This window comes from Ranitomeya variabilis, chromosome 5 (genome assembly GCF_051348905.1).
Source record: "Ranitomeya variabilis isolate aRanVar5 chromosome 5, aRanVar5.hap1, whole genome shotgun sequence".
NCBI classification, from domain to species: domain Eukaryota; kingdom Metazoa; phylum Chordata; class Amphibia; order Anura; family Dendrobatidae; genus Ranitomeya; species Ranitomeya variabilis.
In genome coordinates, this window is record NC_135236.1 from 656,939,766 (window position 1) to 656,958,391 (window position 18,626).

The 18,626-nt window shown below is 45.1% G+C and overlaps 1 protein-coding gene across 2 annotated transcripts; it reads right to left on the minus strand.

Annotated features, from left to right (window-relative positions):
* Positions 1 to 755: 755 nt before the first annotated feature.
* LOC143776759 (dihydrofolate reductase-like) lies at positions 756 to 18,317 on the minus strand. Of its 2 annotated transcripts, none has more exons than XM_077266481.1 (7): positions 18,200 to 18,317; positions 13,942 to 14,056; positions 13,118 to 13,167; positions 11,550 to 11,655; positions 11,093 to 11,219; positions 8,250 to 8,365; positions 756 to 1,704 (listed from the first exon to the last, which is right to left on the minus strand). In XM_077266481.1, the coding sequence occupies exons 2-7, from the start codon at positions 14,046 to 14,048 to the stop codon at positions 1,623 to 1,625; spliced, it is 588 nt and encodes a 195-aa protein (XP_077122596.1). In that variant the 5' UTR covers positions 14,049 to 14,056; positions 18,200 to 18,317; the 3' UTR covers positions 756 to 1,622. The 2 variants fall into 2 exon arrangements, with proteins under 2 accessions (XP_077122596.1, XP_077122595.1); XM_077266480.1 differs by lacking the exon at positions 18,200 to 18,317 and adding an exon at positions 15,845 to 17,392.
* Between the last annotated feature and the right edge of the window lie 309 nt (positions 18,318 to 18,626).

The window sequence follows — 18,626 nt, forward strand, 5'->3', positions numbered from 1 at the left end:
GCTGGATGTGAGTTCTATATATCCCTCCCAGTAATATAGGCTGGATGTGAGTTCTATGTGTCTCTCCCAGTAATATAGGCTGGATGTGAGTTCTATGTATCCCTCTCAGTAATATAGGCTGGATATGAGTTCTATGTGTCTCTCCCAGTAATATAGGCTGGATGTGAGTTCTATGTATCCCTCCCAGTAATATAGGCTGGATGTGAGCTCTGATTGTCTTTCCCAGTAATATAGGCTGGATGTGAGCTCTATGTTTCTCTCCCAGTAATATAGGCTGGATGTGAGCTCTATGTATCCCTCCCAGTAATATAGGCTGGATGTGAGTTCTACGAATCCCTCCCAGTAATATAGGCTGGATTTGAGTTCTATGTATCCCTTGCAGTAATATAGGCTGGATGTGATTTATTTGTGTGTCTCCCAGAAATATATACTGGATGTGAACTCTGTATATTGAGGTAGAGGTTTCTTTACTTCCTTTAATGTATCAGCAAAGTTCCTAAACTGTATTGTACTAACCACATGCTTTCCTCTTTATCTACAGCCTGTTTTCTTTGCCCTCTGAGATATTTTCTCCCCTGTCCATTGCAAAGCTGATTACAACCCCCAACTCCTCCGTGCTGCTGTCTCTAACACTGAGAGAAGGGAACTGAGAGCAGAGAGAGCCATCAGAACCTGGAACAGGAGCCCCTGAGGATTTCTAACATTTTTGCAGAACACTCAGGTAGATAAAGGACTTACAGACACTCAGCAGCAGCAAAATGGAAGAACAGTTTTAATGAAGACTAGTTAGAAAATTATTTAACTTTGCATTTAGGAAGAACATTAACAATAAACAAAATTCTGTGTTTAGGTTGTAAAGGAAAAGAGGGGTAATTGTAGTGGTAAAATCTCTCCCAATTTCTCCACTTGAAGGCCAAGTTCTTATGAATGCTATCACAGATTAAAACAATCCACCTCATTATTTTCATGCAAATTATACAATTAACCATCTTTTCAGATGTAAAGGGACTGTATAATCAGAACTACCCTCCTCATGTGACCTATTGGGGTGTACAGACTTTACAGGGGAGGCTTTCTCATTCGGACTCTCTCCATTAGCCTGAGCAAAGATCCTATTTAAACAGTGGTTCCCGCTTTTTTTGGCAAGTATTATATGGACGGCCATTCACTGGAAGAATCTGGATTTCATCAGACCAGTGGACTTCATGCTGAGAAAAATTATAATTTTCAACCTTTTAAAGCTGTATCATATTCCCCCCCCCCCCCCCCCCCCCCAAAAAAAAAAAAAAAAAAAAAAAAAATTAAGAAAGATTTGGCATTCCAAAACCTGTTTATTTCTTGAAAATCCTAGTATAAAAACTATCCTGATTTTTGGATGGAAGACGCTGATTTCCATCACTAGATTCTCACAGTTAACTATTCTCTCTCTGGCTGTAAAGCATCTGGTTGCAGCAGAAGCCCTTACCCACTGCACCATCTGTTGAGCTCGGAGAGGAAACTGCATCTTGGATCGACTGAATAACAAAAATGACTGAATTGCAAAAAATAAACTTGATGGCAAAAAGATAATGCTGGAAAATTCTGGGATTTACTCAATGAGTGATATTGATATCATTCACTTTTCAGGCTTGATCTCTTTCATACACTCGAAATATGTATTTTACTCCTTTTTCTTCCTGAATTCCAGATGGAATTCCGGGATATCTGAAAGAAAAAAGTAAAAAAAAAGTAACTTCATTAACATCAGTGTATAACCACTATATAGTAAGTTCCCTCTAGTGGTGGCCACAGGATTTTATTGTTTAAGTACTTGTGGATCGCTTAAAATGGTTGTCCAGGCTTGGGGATCAAGTGTGCAGTCCATGTAGGTGACTGCAAACTCGTGAATCCTCACAGCACGCACAGTGCGCGCTGTCAGGGATCTCCGGTGCAAGTATGCGATTTGCATGCGTGTCGTCACCTGCCGACTAGACGTGCACGTCTAGTTGGAATGTGGCCAGAAGTATGAAAATCGTATACTTGAATTCACATGACTACCCTTTCCATCACCGGAGAATCCTGACCTTGTGAATTGTGCGTGCTGTGAGGATTCACAAGTCTGCTGTCATAGAGTGACAGCAGTGAGCCCCAAGCCTGGACAATCCCTTTAACGGGTTAAAATTTTGGGACGATCCACTCTGCAATGCGGATTTAAATGATTTATAACATTTCAGAGTCAGCAGCAGCAGGCAGTCGGCTTTCAGAGAGCCAAAGAGAAGGCAGAGATGGTTTGTTACCATGCCTGCCTTCCTGATTGAGCAAGGCCACTCACGTCTAGTTGGAATATGACAGAAAGTATGAAAATCGCATACTTGCGTGTTGTGAATTTGCTTTTTGCTCCCTCTAGTGGTTACTAGTTTTTTGACTCTGGTTTTTCTGTCATTCCTTTTATCCGCACCTGGGTCGTTAGTTAGGGGTGTTGCTATATAAGCTCCCTGGACCTTCAGTTCAATGCCTGGCAACGTAGTTATCAGAGCTAGTCTGCTGTGCTCTTGTCTACTGATCCTGGTTCCAGTTATATCAGCTAAGTCTGCCTTTTGCTTTTTGCTATTTGTTTTGGTTTTGTATTTTTGTCCAGCTTGTTCCTAATCTATATCCTGACCTTTGCTGGAAGCTCTAGGGGGGCTGGTGTTCTCCCCCCGGACCGTTAGACGGTTCGGGGGTTCTTGAATTTCCAGTGTGGATTTTGATAGGGTTTTTGTTGACCATATAAGTTACCTTTCTTTATTCTGCTATCAGTAAGCGGGCCTCTCTGTGCTAAACCTGGTTCATTTCTGTGTTTGTCATTTCCTCTTACCTCACCGTCATTATTTGTGGGGGGCTTCTATCCAGCTTTGGGGTCCCCTTCTCTGGAGGCAAGAAAGGTCTTTGTTTTCCTCTACTAGGGGTAGCTAGATTCTCCGGCTGGCGCGTGTCATCTAGAATCAACGTAGGAATGATCCCCGGCTACTTCTAGTGTTGGCGTTAGGAGTAGATATATGGTCAACCCAGTTACCACTGCCCTATGAGCTGGATTTTTGTATTCTGCAGACTTCCACGTTCCTCTGAGACCCTCGCCATTGGGGTCATAACAGTTTGCCAGGCCAGTATTGAATGTTTAATGCATTGCAGAAGAGGGATTATAAGAAAGAAGATTCTGAGTTTTTTTTTTTTTGTTTTTTTTTTCTTCTTCCCCTTTACCTCAGAGTGGCTATGCTTGCTGCAGACATGAATGTCCAGACCTTGATTACAAGTGTGGACCAGCTGGCTACTCGTGTGCAGGGCATACAAGACTATGTTATCAGAAATCCTAGGTCAGAACCTAAAATACCGATTCCTGAACTGTTTTCCGGAGACAGGTTTAAGTTTAGGAATTTCGTGAATAATTGTAAATTGTTTTTGTCCCTGAGACCCTGTTCATCTGGAGATTCTGCTCAGCAAGTAAAAATTGTTATTTCGTTCTTACGGGGCGACCCTCAGGATTGGGCTTTTTCGCTGGCGCCAGGAGATCCGGCATTGGCTGATCTTGATGCGTTTTTTCTGGCGCTCGGTTTACTTTATGAGGAACCCAATCTTGAGATTCAGGCAGAAAAGGCCTTGCTGTCTATGTCTCAGGGGCAGGACGAGGCTGAAGTGTATTGCCAAAAATTTCGGAAATGGTCCGTGCTGACACATTGGAACGAGTGTGCACTGGCCGCTAATTTTAGAAATGGCCTTTCTGAAGCCATTAAGAATGTTATGGTGGGTTTTCCCATTCCCACAGGTCTGAATGATACTATGGCACTGGCTATTCAAATTGACCGGCGGTTGCGGGAGCGCAAAACCGCAAATTCCCTCATGGTGTTGTCTGAACAGACACCTAATTCGGTGCAATGTGATAGAAAAACCGCAAATTCCCTCATGGTGTTGTCTGAACAGACACCTGATTTAATGCAATGTGATAGAATCCTGACTAGAAATGAGCGGAAAATTCATAGACGCCGGAATGGCTTGTGCTACCACTGTGGTGATTCTACACATGTTATCTCAGCATGCTCTAAACGTATAGCTAAGGTTGTTAGTCCTGTCACCGTTGGTAATTTGCAACCTAAATTTATTCTGTCTGTAACTTTGATTTGCTCACTGTCATCTTATCCTGTCATGGCGTTTGTAGATTCAGGTGCTGCCCTGAGTCTCATGGATCTCTCATTTGCTAAGCGCTGTGGTTTTACTCTTGAACCATTAGAAAATCCTATTCCTCTTAGGGGTATTGATGCTACACCATTGGCAGCAAATAAACCGCAGTATTGGACACAGGTTACCATGTGCATGACTCCTGAACACCGCGAGGTGATACGTTTCCTGGTTTTACATAAAATGCATGATTTGGTTGTTTTAGGGCTGCCATGGTTACAGACCCATAATCCAGTCCTTGACTGGAAGGCTATGTCAGTCTCAAGTTGGGGCTGTCGTGGTATTCATGGGGATTCCCTGCCTGTGTCTATTGCTTCTTCTACGCCTTCGGAAGTTCCGGAGTATTTGTCTGATTATCAGGATGTCTTTAGCGAGTCCAGGTCCAGTGCACTGCCTCCTCATAGGGACTGTGACTGTGCTATAGATTTGATCCCGGGCAGTAAGTTTCCTAAGGGAAGACTGTTTAATCTGTCGGTACCTGAACATACCGCTATGCGTTCATATATCAAGGAGTCTCTGGAGAAAGGACATATTCGTCCGTCTTCTTCCCCTCTTGGTGCGGGATTCTTTTTTGTGGCAAAAAAGGACGGATCTTTGAGACCTTGTATTGATTATCGGCTTTTGAATAAGATCACTGTCAAATTTCAGTATCCTTTGCTGCTGTTGTCTGACTTGTTTGCCCGGATTAAGGGTGCCAAGTGGTTCACCAAGATAGACCTTCGTGGTGCGTACAACCTTGTGCGCATTAAGCAAGGTGATGAATGGAAAACCGCATTCAATACGCCCGAAGGTCATTTTGAGTACTTAGTGATGCCTTTTGGGCTCTCCAATGCGCCTTCAGTTTTTCAGTCCTTTATGCATGACATTTTCCGGAAGTATCTGGATAAATTTTTGATTGTTTATCTGGATGATATTTTGGTTTTTTCTGATAATTGGGATTCGCATGTGGAGCAGGTCAGGTTGGTCTTTAAAATTTTGCGTGAAAATTCTTTGTTTGTCAAGGGCTCAAAGTGTCTCTTTGGTGTACAGAAGGTTCCCTTTTTGGGGTTCATTTTTTCCCCTTCTGCTGTGGAGATGGACCCAGTCAAGGTCCGAGCTATTCTTGATTGGACTCAGCCCTCGTCAGTTAAGAGTCTTCAGAAGTTCTTGGGCTTCGCTAACTTCTACCGTCGTTTTATCGCTAATTTTTCTAGCATTGTGAAACCTTTGACGGATATGACCAAGAAGGGCTCCGATGTAGCTAACTGGGCTCCTGCTGCCGTGGAGGCTTTCCAGGAGTTGAAACGCCGGTTTACTTCGGCGCCTGTTTTGTGCCAGCCTGACGTCTCACTTCCCTTTCAGGTTGAGGTGGATGCTTCGGAGATTGGGGCAGGGGCCGTTTTGTCGCAGAGAGGCCCTGGTTGCTCTGTTATGAAACCTTGTGCCTTTTTCTCTAGGAAGTTTTCGCCTGCCGAGCGAAATTATGATGTGGGCAATCGGGAGTTGTTGGCCATGAAATGGGCATTTGAGGAGTGGCGTCATTGGCTCGAGGGTGCTAAGCATCGTGTGGTGGTCTTGACTGATCACAAAAATCTGATGTATCTCGAGTCTGCTAAACGCCTTAATCCGAGACAGGCCCGCTGGTCATTGTTTTTCTCCCGCTTTGATTTTGTTGTCTCGTATTTACCAGGTTCAAAGAATGTGAAGGCCGATGCTCTTTCCAGGAGCTTTGTGCCTGATGCTCCTGGAGTCACTGATCCTGTTGGTATTCTTAAAGATGGAGTTATCTTGTCAGCTATTTCTCCGGATCTGCGACGTGTGTTGCAGAGATTTCAGGCTGATAGGCCTGAGTCTTGTCCACCAGACAGACTGTTTGTCCCGGATAAGTGGACCAGCAGAGTCATTTCCGAGGTTCATTCCTCGGTGTTGGCAGGTCACCCGGGAATTTTTGGCACCAGAGATCTGGTGGCCAGGTCCTTTTGGTGGCCTTCCTTGTCAAGGGATGTGCGGTCATTTGTGCAGTCCTGTGGGACTTGTGCTCGAGCTAAGCCTTGCTGTTCTCGTGCCAGCGGTTTGCTCTTGCCCTTGCCTGTCCCGAAGAGACCTTGGACACATATCTCCATGGATTTCATTTCTGATCTTCCGCTATCTCAGGGCATGTCCGTTATCTGGGTGATATGTGATCGCTTCTCCAAGATGGTCCATTTGGTTCCTTTGCCTAAGCTGCCTTCCTCTTCCGATCTGGTTCCTGTGTTTTTCCAGAACGTGGTTCGTTTGCACGGCATCCCTGAGAATATTGTGTCAGACAGAGGATCCCAGTTCGTTTCCAGGTTCTGGCGATCCTTTTGTAGTAGGATGGGCATTGATTTGTCGTTTTCGTCTGCTTTCCATCCTCAGACTAATGGACAGACGGAGCGAACCAATCAGACTTTGGAGGCTTATTTGAGGTGTTTTGTCTCTGCTGATCAGGACGATTGGGTGACATTCTTGCCATTGGCTGAGTTTGCCCTTAATAATCGGGCTAGTTCCGCCACCTTGGTTTCGCCTTTTTTCTGCAACTCTGGTTTCCATCCTCGCTTTTCTTCGGGTCATGTGGAGCCTTCTGACTGTCCTGGGGTGGATTCTGTGGTGGATAGGTTGCAGCAGATCTGGAATCATGTGGTGGACAACTTGAAGTTGTCACAGGAGAAGGCTCAGCGCTTTGCCAACCGCCGTCGCGGTGTGGGTCCCCGACTACGCGTTGGGGATTTGGTATGGCTTTCTTCCCGCTTTGTTCCTATGAAGGTCTCCTCTCCCAAATTTAAACCTCGTTTTATTGGGCCTTACAAGATATTGGAAATCCTTAATCCTGTATCTTTTCGTCTGGATCTTCCTGTGTCGTTTGCTATTCACAATGTATTTCATAGGTCCTTGTTGCGGCGGTACATTGTGCCTGTAGTTCCTTCTGCTGAGCCTCCTGCTCCGGTGTTGGTTGAGGGCGAGTTGGAGTACGTGGTGGAGAAGATCTTGGATTCTCGCCTCTCCAGGCGGAGGCTTCAGTACCTGGTCAAGTGGAAGGGCTATGGTCAGGAGGATAATTCCTGGGTGGTCGCCTCTGATGTTCATGCGGCCGATTTAGTTCGTGCCTTTCATGCCGCTCATCCTGATCGCCCTGGTGGTCGTGGTGAGGGTTCGGTGACCCCTCACTAAGGGGGGGGTACTGTTGTGAATTTGCTTTTTGCTCCCTCTAGTGGTTACTAGTTTTTTGACTCTGGTTTTTCTGTCATTCCTTTTATCCGCACCTGGGTCGTTAGTTAGGGGTGTTGCTATATAAGCTCCCTGGACCTTCAGTTCAATGCCTGGCAACGTAGTTATCAGAGCTAGTCTGCTGTGCTCTTGTCTACTGATCCTGGTTCCAGTTATATCAGCTAAGTCTGCCTTTTGCTTTTTGCTATTTGTTTTGGTTTTGTATTTTTGTCCAGCTTGTTCCTAATCTATATCCTGACCTTTGCTGGAAGCTCTAGGGGGGCTGGTGTTCTCCCCCCGGACCGTTAGACGGTTCGGGGGTTCTTGAATTTCCAGTGTGGATTTTGATAGGGTTTTTGTTGACCATATAAGTTACCTTTCTTTATTCTGCTATCAGTAAGCGGGCCTCTCTGTGCTAAACCTGGTTCATTTCTGTGTTTGTCATTTCCTCTTACCTCACCGTCATTATTTGTGGGGGGCTTCTATCCAGCTTTGGGGTCCCCTTCTCTGGAGGCAAGAAAGGTCTTTGTTTTCCTCTACTAGGGGTAGCTAGATTCTCCGGCTGGCGCGTGTCATCTAGAATCAACGTAGGAATGATCCCCGGCTACTTCTAGTGTTGGCGTTAGGAGTAGATATATGGTCAACCCAGTTACCACTGCCCTATGAGCTGGATTTTTGTATTCTGCAGACTTCCACGTTCCTCTGAGACCCTCGCCATTGGGGTCATAACACTTGCGGTCACGTGATCGCCGACGCTCATCAGTGCATATGCTGTGAGGATTCAGGAGACTGTAGACTTTTAGAAAAAGACTGGACAACCCCTGTAAATGGAGTCATTTTCATACTTTACTTACTTCTCTTTTAATTTGAAGACGTTCTTGTCAAATTCTGGAAAGAAAATATCACATGGAAAATCCGCCATGATGTGCGTGAAGTAGATATGGTTACACCAAGAGTGTTTCATCATTTTCTGCAAAGAGAGGCAATAATATGTACTTATCAGATGGTGTGATAGTGATCTATGAGATACCGCTATTAAAACAGAAATATGATTGTAATAAAAAACTTTACGCGCTGGTTGTGACGCGCCCACAGGGCAGTGGGGTACACGGTACCGGGTCCTGTGTTCACAGGGGGATGTCACGGTGGCTGACCCGGTCCGTGGCCCTGGGCATCAACGTTAAAAGGGAAAGGTCTTCAAGGGGATAAAGTTTATGTTCGTGACGCCACCTGTGGTATTCGGTCAGTGGGGACCGACGCTGCTTTAAGGGGTCCTCTGGGGTAATGTTATGGCAGCTAGATGGTATACCTTCCCACAGGTGAAGTGTATCCCCAGGGGTCCCGGTGTGTGTGGATAGAAGATGGTGAATGGCGCAGTAAAGAACGAGGACACAGGTTTGCAGTCTCTCCTGGTTTACTGACGTCTTCAGGCAGCCACAGTTCAGGGCACCAGATCACAGGGCAGGCAGGGTCCGGCCGGCTTGGAGGCAAGTTAGGAGTCCCCTTACGCAGGTGGAAATCAAAGCCTTCCTCTAGCGCCATGGTGTTGTAGTCACTTACTGCCTATGGCTTCAAATAAGATCCTCACGGGTATTCTATTCTATTGTTCTCTCTGTCCCCTATATAGGATAGGACATGACCCGTATGACTGGTGACTTGAGGTGGTTTATAGGGACTCTAGAATGCCCCAGCCTCTAAGGGTGTCACCGTGCCTCCTGGGTACTAAGGCGGACAGGTAACGTGCTGTTCAGCTGTCCTGCCGGTCTCTGATGTAAGTTGTAGAGAGTCCTTACAACCTCGGTGTTCCGGCTACCGGTTTCTGCGCTTCAGAAGGAGGCAGCCTGCTCGGAGCTGGTCTCCCCCTGGTATCCTCTCCTGGGCTTTGCTCTCCTGCATGTTCACTGCAATGTATTCGGCTTTCTGAACTTCTCTTTCTGGGAACTGCTGCACTGCGGCTACACAGCTCCGTAAACCCTCTTCTGCCTCAGACTGATCCAGTCTGTTTCCTGGCAAGGACTGACTGAACGATGTTCTTTCCTTCTCAATTTCCTCTTTCTGCCAGGAGCTGCAGACCCCCACGTTCCCCCAAGCTCCCTTCTGGCAATCTCCCTCTTTAGCACATCTTTCTGCTTCCTTCCCCTCTGTCTCTCTGACAGAAACTGACTGGACCTTCCTGGAACTGACTGACTTTCCCTCCAAAAACTACCATATATATATATATGGGGAGTCAGCTAGTAAATAAGATCAAAAGCTCCCCCTGGTGGCCTGGAGTGTGAATGTGTTGCATGTTTGTGGTACCTGGTTACAGTTATCCCTTCTTGCCTTCAAGCGTAACATCACTCTCCCCGTGAGGAAAACAATGCTACTGTGACGACCAGTACCCTGGGGCTCCACACTTGCAACCGAGTCCCTTTCACGATTAACGTTGAAGAAAATATTCCCAGAGGTGGCACCGGCATCCATCAAACATTTATGGTATATCCAGTGGGTATGCCATGGATGTTCAAGATGGCACAGCGCTTTTTCCCCTTAGATGTAGTAGTCTATGCTGATCCTGGCATCTAAGTGGTTGACAGAAGGAGAGGGTTGCTGTGGTCATGTGACTGATGGACATGACATCACCCTTTAGATGCTGCAGTCTATATTCACCCTGGCATCTAAGTGGTTGACAGAGGGATTGATGGGGGTCACATAAATGATTGACATCGCATCACCCCTTAGATGCCGCAGTCTATGCAAATCCTGGTATCTAAGTGGTTGAAAGAGAGAGAGGGATGATGGGGGTCACATAAATGATTGACAGCGCATCATCCCTCAGATGCCGCAGTCTATGCAGACCCTGACATGTAAATGGTTGACAGAGGGAGAGGGATGCTTTGGTCATGTGAATAATGGACATGACATCACTCCTTAGATGCTTCAGTCTATATGCACCCTAGCACAGAAATGGTTGACAGAGGGAGGAGGATGAAGGGGGTCACAAGAATAATGGACAGTACATAACCCCTCAGATGCCACAGTCTATGCAGACCCTGACATCTAAGTGGTTGACGGAGGGAAGGGAATGCAGTGGTCACGTTAATAATGGACATGACACAACTCTTAATATGCTGCGTTCGATTTTGACCCTGGCATCTAAGTGGTTGATAGAGGGAGGGGGTGCAGTGATCACATGAATGATTGACATGACATCACCCCTCAGATGCTGCGGTCTGTCCTAACCTTGGAATCTAAATGGTTAACAGAGGGACAGCAATTCAGTGGTCAAGTTAATGATGGACATGAGATAAATATGCTGCGGTCTATGCTGACTTTGACATCTAAGTGGTTGACAGACGGAGGGAATTCAGTGGTCACATGAATGATGGACATGACATCATCCCTCAGATGCTTCAGCCTATGCTGACCCTGTCATCTAAGCGGTTGACAGAGGTATGGGAATGCAGTGGTAACGTTAATGATGGAAATGGTCACAACCTGTGACCTGACCATGTTTTGTGGCTTCTGGTGAGGCCGGCATATAGACCTCCAAGAATCTCTAAAAGTAGAGTACTTCACCACTTTTAATTTTGGAGGACACGATCGGATTTCAAGCTTTCGTCCCGGGTGTTGCTTTACATTTTTCTAGCTCTATACACACGTCGTGCTCTTGTATTAAACAACAGCTCCCACTAGTGACCATTTCCACTGCACTTACCTGATAACACTCCACTCCTCCCAGCACCCATATAGTTTCCACTTCATCATAGAGAGGTGGACTGGACACAAGCTGCACAATCTCTTCTTCATCGCGGCAGATGTAATGAGTGAATTTTGGTAAATCGCTAGAATTAAAACGGTACAACAAAAGCAAAATAAGAACATTTCTCCTCCATAAAAGCATGTAAATTGCACAATTGCAGAAAATATGAGGATGACATGAAAATAAAAAAGGGTTTTGAGTAATAAATATCAGTTTTCTGGATTTAAAGAACACTCGATTAAATCTAGATTCTCGGTCCTGCATGGTTTAATATGGGCGCATTATACCATTATTACCATTATATGCAATTGCTCCATTTATGCATGAAAAAATTAGGAAAATTTGTTTCCATAGAAAATTCACTAGGAAAATACCACTCTCCAGCCTCATACAATCAGAGGCCGCCACATACCTGAGCTGCCTGGTAAGAAGCACAATAATGGTGTTTGCCAAAGGCAATAGTTTCTCATCGAAGGCCTCAAATGAACGTCGGCCCCAAATAATAAGATTTTTCTTTCCTGTAACAAAGAAAGGATTAATAAATCAAAAGAGTAAATTGTGGATGTAGCTGTCCTAGATTATCCTGACAAATGGGGAGGGGGAGGGGACCTACTGAACTGCAAGAACAGGAGTCTAAGGGATAACTTTTCTTCATGTGGAAAGTGCCAATGTAAGGAGACTTATTGGTCATGCAATGCTCCTGTGGGAAATTAAATATGCAAATTGTCTCTTTAGAAAGAAAGAGTATTAGAAATCCAGTGCTACCTAAAAGTCATTATCGACCCTTTAACAAGCCTTGCCACATGACTTAGGATAAAAGCCAAACCACAATCTCAATTTCCAGAAACGTGTTTCAGGGTGTTGCCCCTGCTCAGTGCAACGCATGAGATCTGATTTGGCTGCATGAAAAAAATGTCTGTCTGGGGTCTAAGGGCTGACGCCTTTCCGTGTGGAGAGTGACATGTTTGACATGCCAGTGTAAAGAGACTTATAGGCCATGCAATCCTCCTGTGAAAAATTAAATATGAAAATTGTCTCTTCAGAAAGGAAGAGGATTAGAATTCTTGTGCCACCTAAAACTCAATATCGACTCCTTAACAATCTTTGCCATATGACACAAATAAATCTACCAAATGCCTTCTGAAATAACAACCACCAACAACCTCCAGCCATGCCGCAATAAGCTAGCACTGACAATGAGTGCTTGCCAGGGTCCAGATTATATAGGAGATGGGAGTGGCTAACAGTGAACAGCTGAGAGCCTTAATGCAGGAAAGCTTCCAGGAGCTCTCAACTGAGTAGATTAACCCCTGCACTGCTAAAAGAAACCTGCACCGTTTAATATGAAGGTGAAGAGCTTCTAATCAGTGTAGGAGTAGGAGAAATCAGACGCTGCGGTCTTCTGGCTCCTCTCTGTCACGGTAAACATGTGACACTGCATTGGTCACAGCTGCAATCATCTGTTCCTGCTGAAAGATGAGGCAAAAAGACTGTAGGGGGACCCAGGTAACGCTATGGAGGATCAAAAGTGGAGTCGTATACATGTTACTATTATTATTGAGAACTATATGGCAGTATTATTATACACCGCTCAGTATACAGAACTGGAAATGATGGCGTTATAATTTTCCACCTTCCAAAAATAAAAAGGAAAGAGAGAATAATCTTATCATTTCCAATGATTCAATGAATGATACCACCATACAGAGCCCAAAAACAGTCACCTTGCGATTCTCGTGTATGATCTATTCTGTTGATCATGCACGTCTCTAGTCAGGTTTCGGCACCGCTCACCCCCGATGCAGAAGTGACCCAGATAATCCCTTTAAGTTTTTTCCACGCTATATTTTTTACTATCCCCATCCATTAGACTAGGGTGGTCCCACTTTGCTCCCTGTTCTGAGCTCAGGATTACTGGGAAGACACTGGTTTCTATTAACTCCACTCCTATATCCTGTACAGTATAATTCGACATCTTACCTGGCTGCTTTACTGTCGTTATCGTGTCTAACAGATACTGGAATTCTTTCCTGCAAAAACGAGGAAGGTTACTTAGGATTTACTATAATAAAGCCTTGCTCAGACAGGGGCCACAAGGACAATCGTGGTGCCCCAATTACACGTGACCAGGAGCCGCTCTCGATCAGTGTGCCACCACCTGGTCCTTGAAGTTTAGCATGCTGGCGGCCATTGGACTGAGAATCACTTATTTTGCTGCCCACTATAGCTCATTTTTCTGGCTTCTACATCCTTTCTAAGATGTAGGACCATATATGTGTTCTAGAATCCACTGGATCCATCCTTCTCCTACCTAGGAAAAAGAATGGAATATTGATGGTTTCTTCTTAGGATCGGTCATGAATATCAAATCCATGACGATTCGAGTCCTGGTGGCCCTACTGATCCATTGATTGGAGGGGCTGTGATTCACACAGCGCCACACATGACATAGTGGCCATAAATGGTACTGCAAGCTCTTACATAGGAGAAAAATTGCAGTACCATTTTCGACCACTACACCATGTACTGATCTGTGCCACTTCCATGGCACCTTCAATTATTTTCTTAAAGGGTTTCCAAGAGATGACCCCCTTCCAACTCAATATTAATAACATTTCCCCCACAAAAAAAACCTTTTAAAGTGACAGATCCCTAATTGGCATTGACATTTCCAAAAACAGCCAATTAGGAAAACATTTTAATTTACTCTCACGGCATGCTGGGAGTTGCATTTCCACAGTTTGGTGACCACTGTCCTAGAGTATAGATCTGGTACGTTAGCCCATATGTACAGTACTACTTACGGTAGATCCCACGGTAAGTGTCCTTTGTAGCCAATTCCCATGTTGTTACAAGCTGCAGCAATCAACTTGATCGGTTTGGTGATAATCTGTGAATTTCCTTCAGACATATCGGTAACTGAATAGATACAAATTATTGAACACGTTAGAATAAAAGCTCCTATTGAATTCAATAATAAGTATGTGAAGTGAGCTCCCCCTAGTGGTGGCTGTGTGAAGTGAGCTCCCCCTAGTGGTGGCTGTGTGAAGTGAGCTCCCCCTAGTGGTGGCTGTGTGAAGTGAGCTCCCTCTAGTGGTGGCTTTAGAGTGTGAGCTCCCTCTAGTGGTGGCTGCATAGTGTGAGCTCCCTCTAGTGGTGGCTGTAGAGTATGAGCTCCCTCTAGTGGCTGCTGTGTGAAGTGAGCTCCCCCTAGTGGTGGCTGTATTAAGTGAGCTCCCTCTAGTGGTGGCTGCAGAGTGTGAGCTCCCTCTAGTGGTGGCTGCCACTGGTGATACTGCCATAAAGCATGCAACTAATGTACTTTCCACTACCTGCAGACATCACTGGGGGAAGCTCACTTTCTCAAGCCAACACTAGATTGAGCTCATTTTATACAGCCACCTTATATTACTGACATGTCCCATCCTTATATTGCAGTATGCTGCCTGTGTTCTTACATAGGACTGCAGGACGTCAACACACAATATTATATTTACATGGATTATGTGATGCAAATCGTTATATCACAAATTAATTTGTGTTACATCTGCACGTTACACACATGTCTCATTCTGATACCGCAGTGTGCGGTCTGTGGTTTTACGTAGGACTGCAGGATGTAAACCTATTATAATTTCATGGATTATTTTATACGAGTAGATAATATGATACGCTTACATCACATATTAATTTATGCTACATCTGTGTGTTTAAAAATAATTATTCTAATATTGTAATGTGCTTTCTGTGGTCTTACCTGGAACTGCCGGAAGTAAATTTACATATTATCATTGCATAGATTATATGATACAAATAGTTTTAAGGCAAAAACATATTCCAGTATGTGGTCTTGCATAGGACTGCAAAACATAACTTGCCATATTATATTTACATGGATGATTTTATGCAAAAGGCTAGATGAAAATTACAAATTCAGTTCTGCTACATCTGTACTTTACTAAAATATTCCGATCCTGATATTGCAGTGGGTTGCCTGTGGTCTTACATAGGACTGCAGGAATGAAACCTACCATAATATATTTACATGGATTATATGACAAACATATTATTATGATATGATTGCCTCCTGCAGACCTATGTAAGGCCACGGAGAGCACATTACAATTTCAGTACGAGATATTTTAATAACATGAAGATGCAGGGGAACTGAATTTGTAATTGTCATCTATCTGTGTCTTAAAATCCATGTAAATATAATACGGTAGATTTATGATCCTGCAGTCCCATGTAAGACCGCAGACAACACATTGCAGTATTAGGATGCAACATGCAAATGTGGCAGAAGTGAAAATCTGATACAAATATTTGTATCATATAATCCATGTAAATGTAATATAATAGGGTTACGACCTGCAGTCCCATGCAAGACCATAGATATCACTTTTCAAAATCAGGATGTGACGTGCAGAAGTAGCAGAGGTGAATGTGTGATACAAATACTGATTATAAGTTCACAGATAACGTGGTCATTTACCGTCCTACCCTCATAGCACAAACTCGGCTCTGCTGCATCTGCCTGCACTTTGCATCCTCAGAATTGCCAGCCCAGCGGATCTGATGCAGTGACAAGGATGCAGCCATGTGACATCCTGTGAACTGGGGCAGTCACTAGATCCCATATTGAAAGGTGAATTTCCTCATAGAATCCCACCGACCGCTAGAAGCCCCCCATATAACTATACAAACCTGTGTGTGTGCAGTCCTGTGTAAACCACGGGTTGGGATTGGGAAGAGAACAGCAGCAGATGCACAGCAGGACAGGGGAGGAATATAAAGACCGGAGGAGGGGCCTCACTTTCCCCATTTACAAAACAGGCTTTATTTCTTTCATGCTGGCAAGCAGGAAATTCAAGTTAAAGCTTAAAAAAAACTCCTAATTTGCATCGTTTCAGCTAATTCTACACACTCCACATGTTTGACTGGTTCCACATGATCATAATACCACATAGCTTGCCTCTGCCGCATCTAAAGAACTAAGAAAACTTTTCATGTTTTTAAAGCAAATTCATTCTTTTATCATCAGACTGAAATTTCTGTTCTGATTAATTTTATAATGTATCTTTATAATGTCATTTTTTTTACACAGCTGGAATGCTGGAAACCACAGCCAGGCAGGCGATGTTCGGGAGACTGCGGACAGGCAGCTGGGATGCTGGAAACCGCAGGCAGGCAGATGACGTCCAGGTGACTGCAGAGAGCCAGCCGAGATGCTGGAAACTGCAGGCAGGCAGCAGATGTCTAGGATACTGCGGACACGCAGCTAGGATGCTGGAAACTGCAGGCAGACAGGTGACATCCAGGAGACTGCAGACAGGCTGTTGGGATGCTGGAAACCGCAGGCTGGCAGGAGATGACTAGGAAACTGCGGACTGGCAGCTGGGATGCTGGAAATCGCAGGCAGAAGACGTCCAGGAGACTGCAGACAGGCAGCTGGGATGCTGGAAACCTCAGGCAGGCAGGAGATGTCCAGGAGACTGCAGACAGGCTACTGGGATTCTGGAAACCGCAGCCAGGCAGGAAATGTCCAGGAGACTGCAGACAGGCTGCTGGGATGCTGGAAACCTCAGCCAGGCAGGAGACATCCAGGAGACTGCGGACAGGCAGCTGGGATGCTTGAAACCTCATTTAGCCAGGAGATGTCCAGGAGATGGCAGACAGGCAGCTCGGATACTGGAAACCTCAGGCAGGCAGGAGATGTCTGGGAGACTGTAGACAGGCAGATGGAGTGCTGGAACCCTCAGGCAGGAGATGTCCAGGAGATGGCAGACAGGCAGCTGGGATGCTGGAAACCGCAGGCAGGCAGGTGACTTCCAGGTGACTGCAGAGAGGCATCTGATATGCTTAAAACCATGGGCAGGCAGGTAACATCCAGGTGACTGCAGACAGGCAGCTGAGATGCTGGAAACCACAGGCAGGCAGGAGACTGTGGACAGGCAGCTGGGATGCTGGAAACCTCAGGCAGGCTGGAAATATCCAGGAGACGGCAGACAGGCAACTGGGATACTAGAAACTGCTGGCAGGCAGGCGATGTCCAGAAAACCGCAGACAGCAGCAGACCAAGTCAAGGTGAATAGGGAAACTCAGAGTCTTAGAAACACTGAAGCCTTAATACCAAGACAAAGGACTCACGGTATATAGGCCCAGGTAGATGATCAAATGGGATCAAGGATCCAGGCCATCTGTAAAGCTCGATGTAGAGCACCACAGAGTTTAGGGGACCAGGGTGAGGGAAGCAAAGCACGAGTCCTGGACAGGCACGTACCAGATACACAGGATCTACCAATCACATTAAGTGATGTCACAGCTCTCCTCCTCCTTTCACAATGACCTTTGCACATGCTCATTAAATACATGTGTTGATTAATGAAAAAAAGACGTTTTTTTTTTAATACAGATTGTGATATGTAGAAAAAAAAACATTACCAAAAGATTTTTTTAAAACAAATTTAGCACAAAATTGTGGAACAGTAGGTTATTCTCTAATAAAGGCTTCACTTTAAACTCCCCCCGTACACAATAAACTGAATGATAATCAACTATGTCTTCCAAGTCCCCCATACACAATAACGCTTGGCCCAGAGGGAGCTGCTGTTGGACGCCTCAGGGGGCAGCTTATCTTCTGAAGAACCAAAAGATCAACAGTCGGAAATCCAACGTGCTCATTCCTTCTCATCTGTTGAGAAGCCCCCATACACATTAGACTGTCGTCAATATTTTCAGGTTTGGCCAACGTTGGTCTAATGTGTACAGGTCCTTTAGACCAGAAAAGGGTGCACCTAAAGTATGCGGTTAGCTCGACTGTTCCCCGAAGTCTCCCATTGGGATATGTTAGATCTCTCCAACCCATTGTTCCCACCATAAGTGACACCAAGAGCACCTCTTAGATCCTTCCCATCTGTTCCCAATTTTAGGTTATGGCAGGGATGCAAGGATCTAAAAAGGTTCCATATCTCGACATTGTCAGACGTCAGACAAATCTTACAACTTACAGGACTTTCTAGAACTTCTTGAGCCCTCAACTTGGGCAATCATCTGACTCACCTCTGGTTATAGCTGAGATCCACTCCCCCCGTAGTGAGCATGAGCAGTGAGACTGAACTTATCTCTATCACTCCCATGGCAGGACTACAGCGCTGTCATAACACATGCAGAGATTTTCATTCAGCCCAAATTACGCAATACCACATGTCGTAAATGGGAAAGAAAATGATTAACAGAACGTATGAGGAAGTGCACAAGAGCAGAACTCCCACGCTGGACACTGATTTCAGAACAAGATGTTCCTGTTTAGAAAACATCTGATGGCACTTCTAACGATCAGCTGTGATCTGTAGGGAAATTTGGCAGCAACTGTGTTATTTCCCTGCAGCTCCCCCACAGGAAAAATGAGGCATTACATTGTTCCAATTCAAGTCAAATGGCTGACTGTATAATGCATGGACGTCTCAGGTCCTCCAGTTAGAGACAT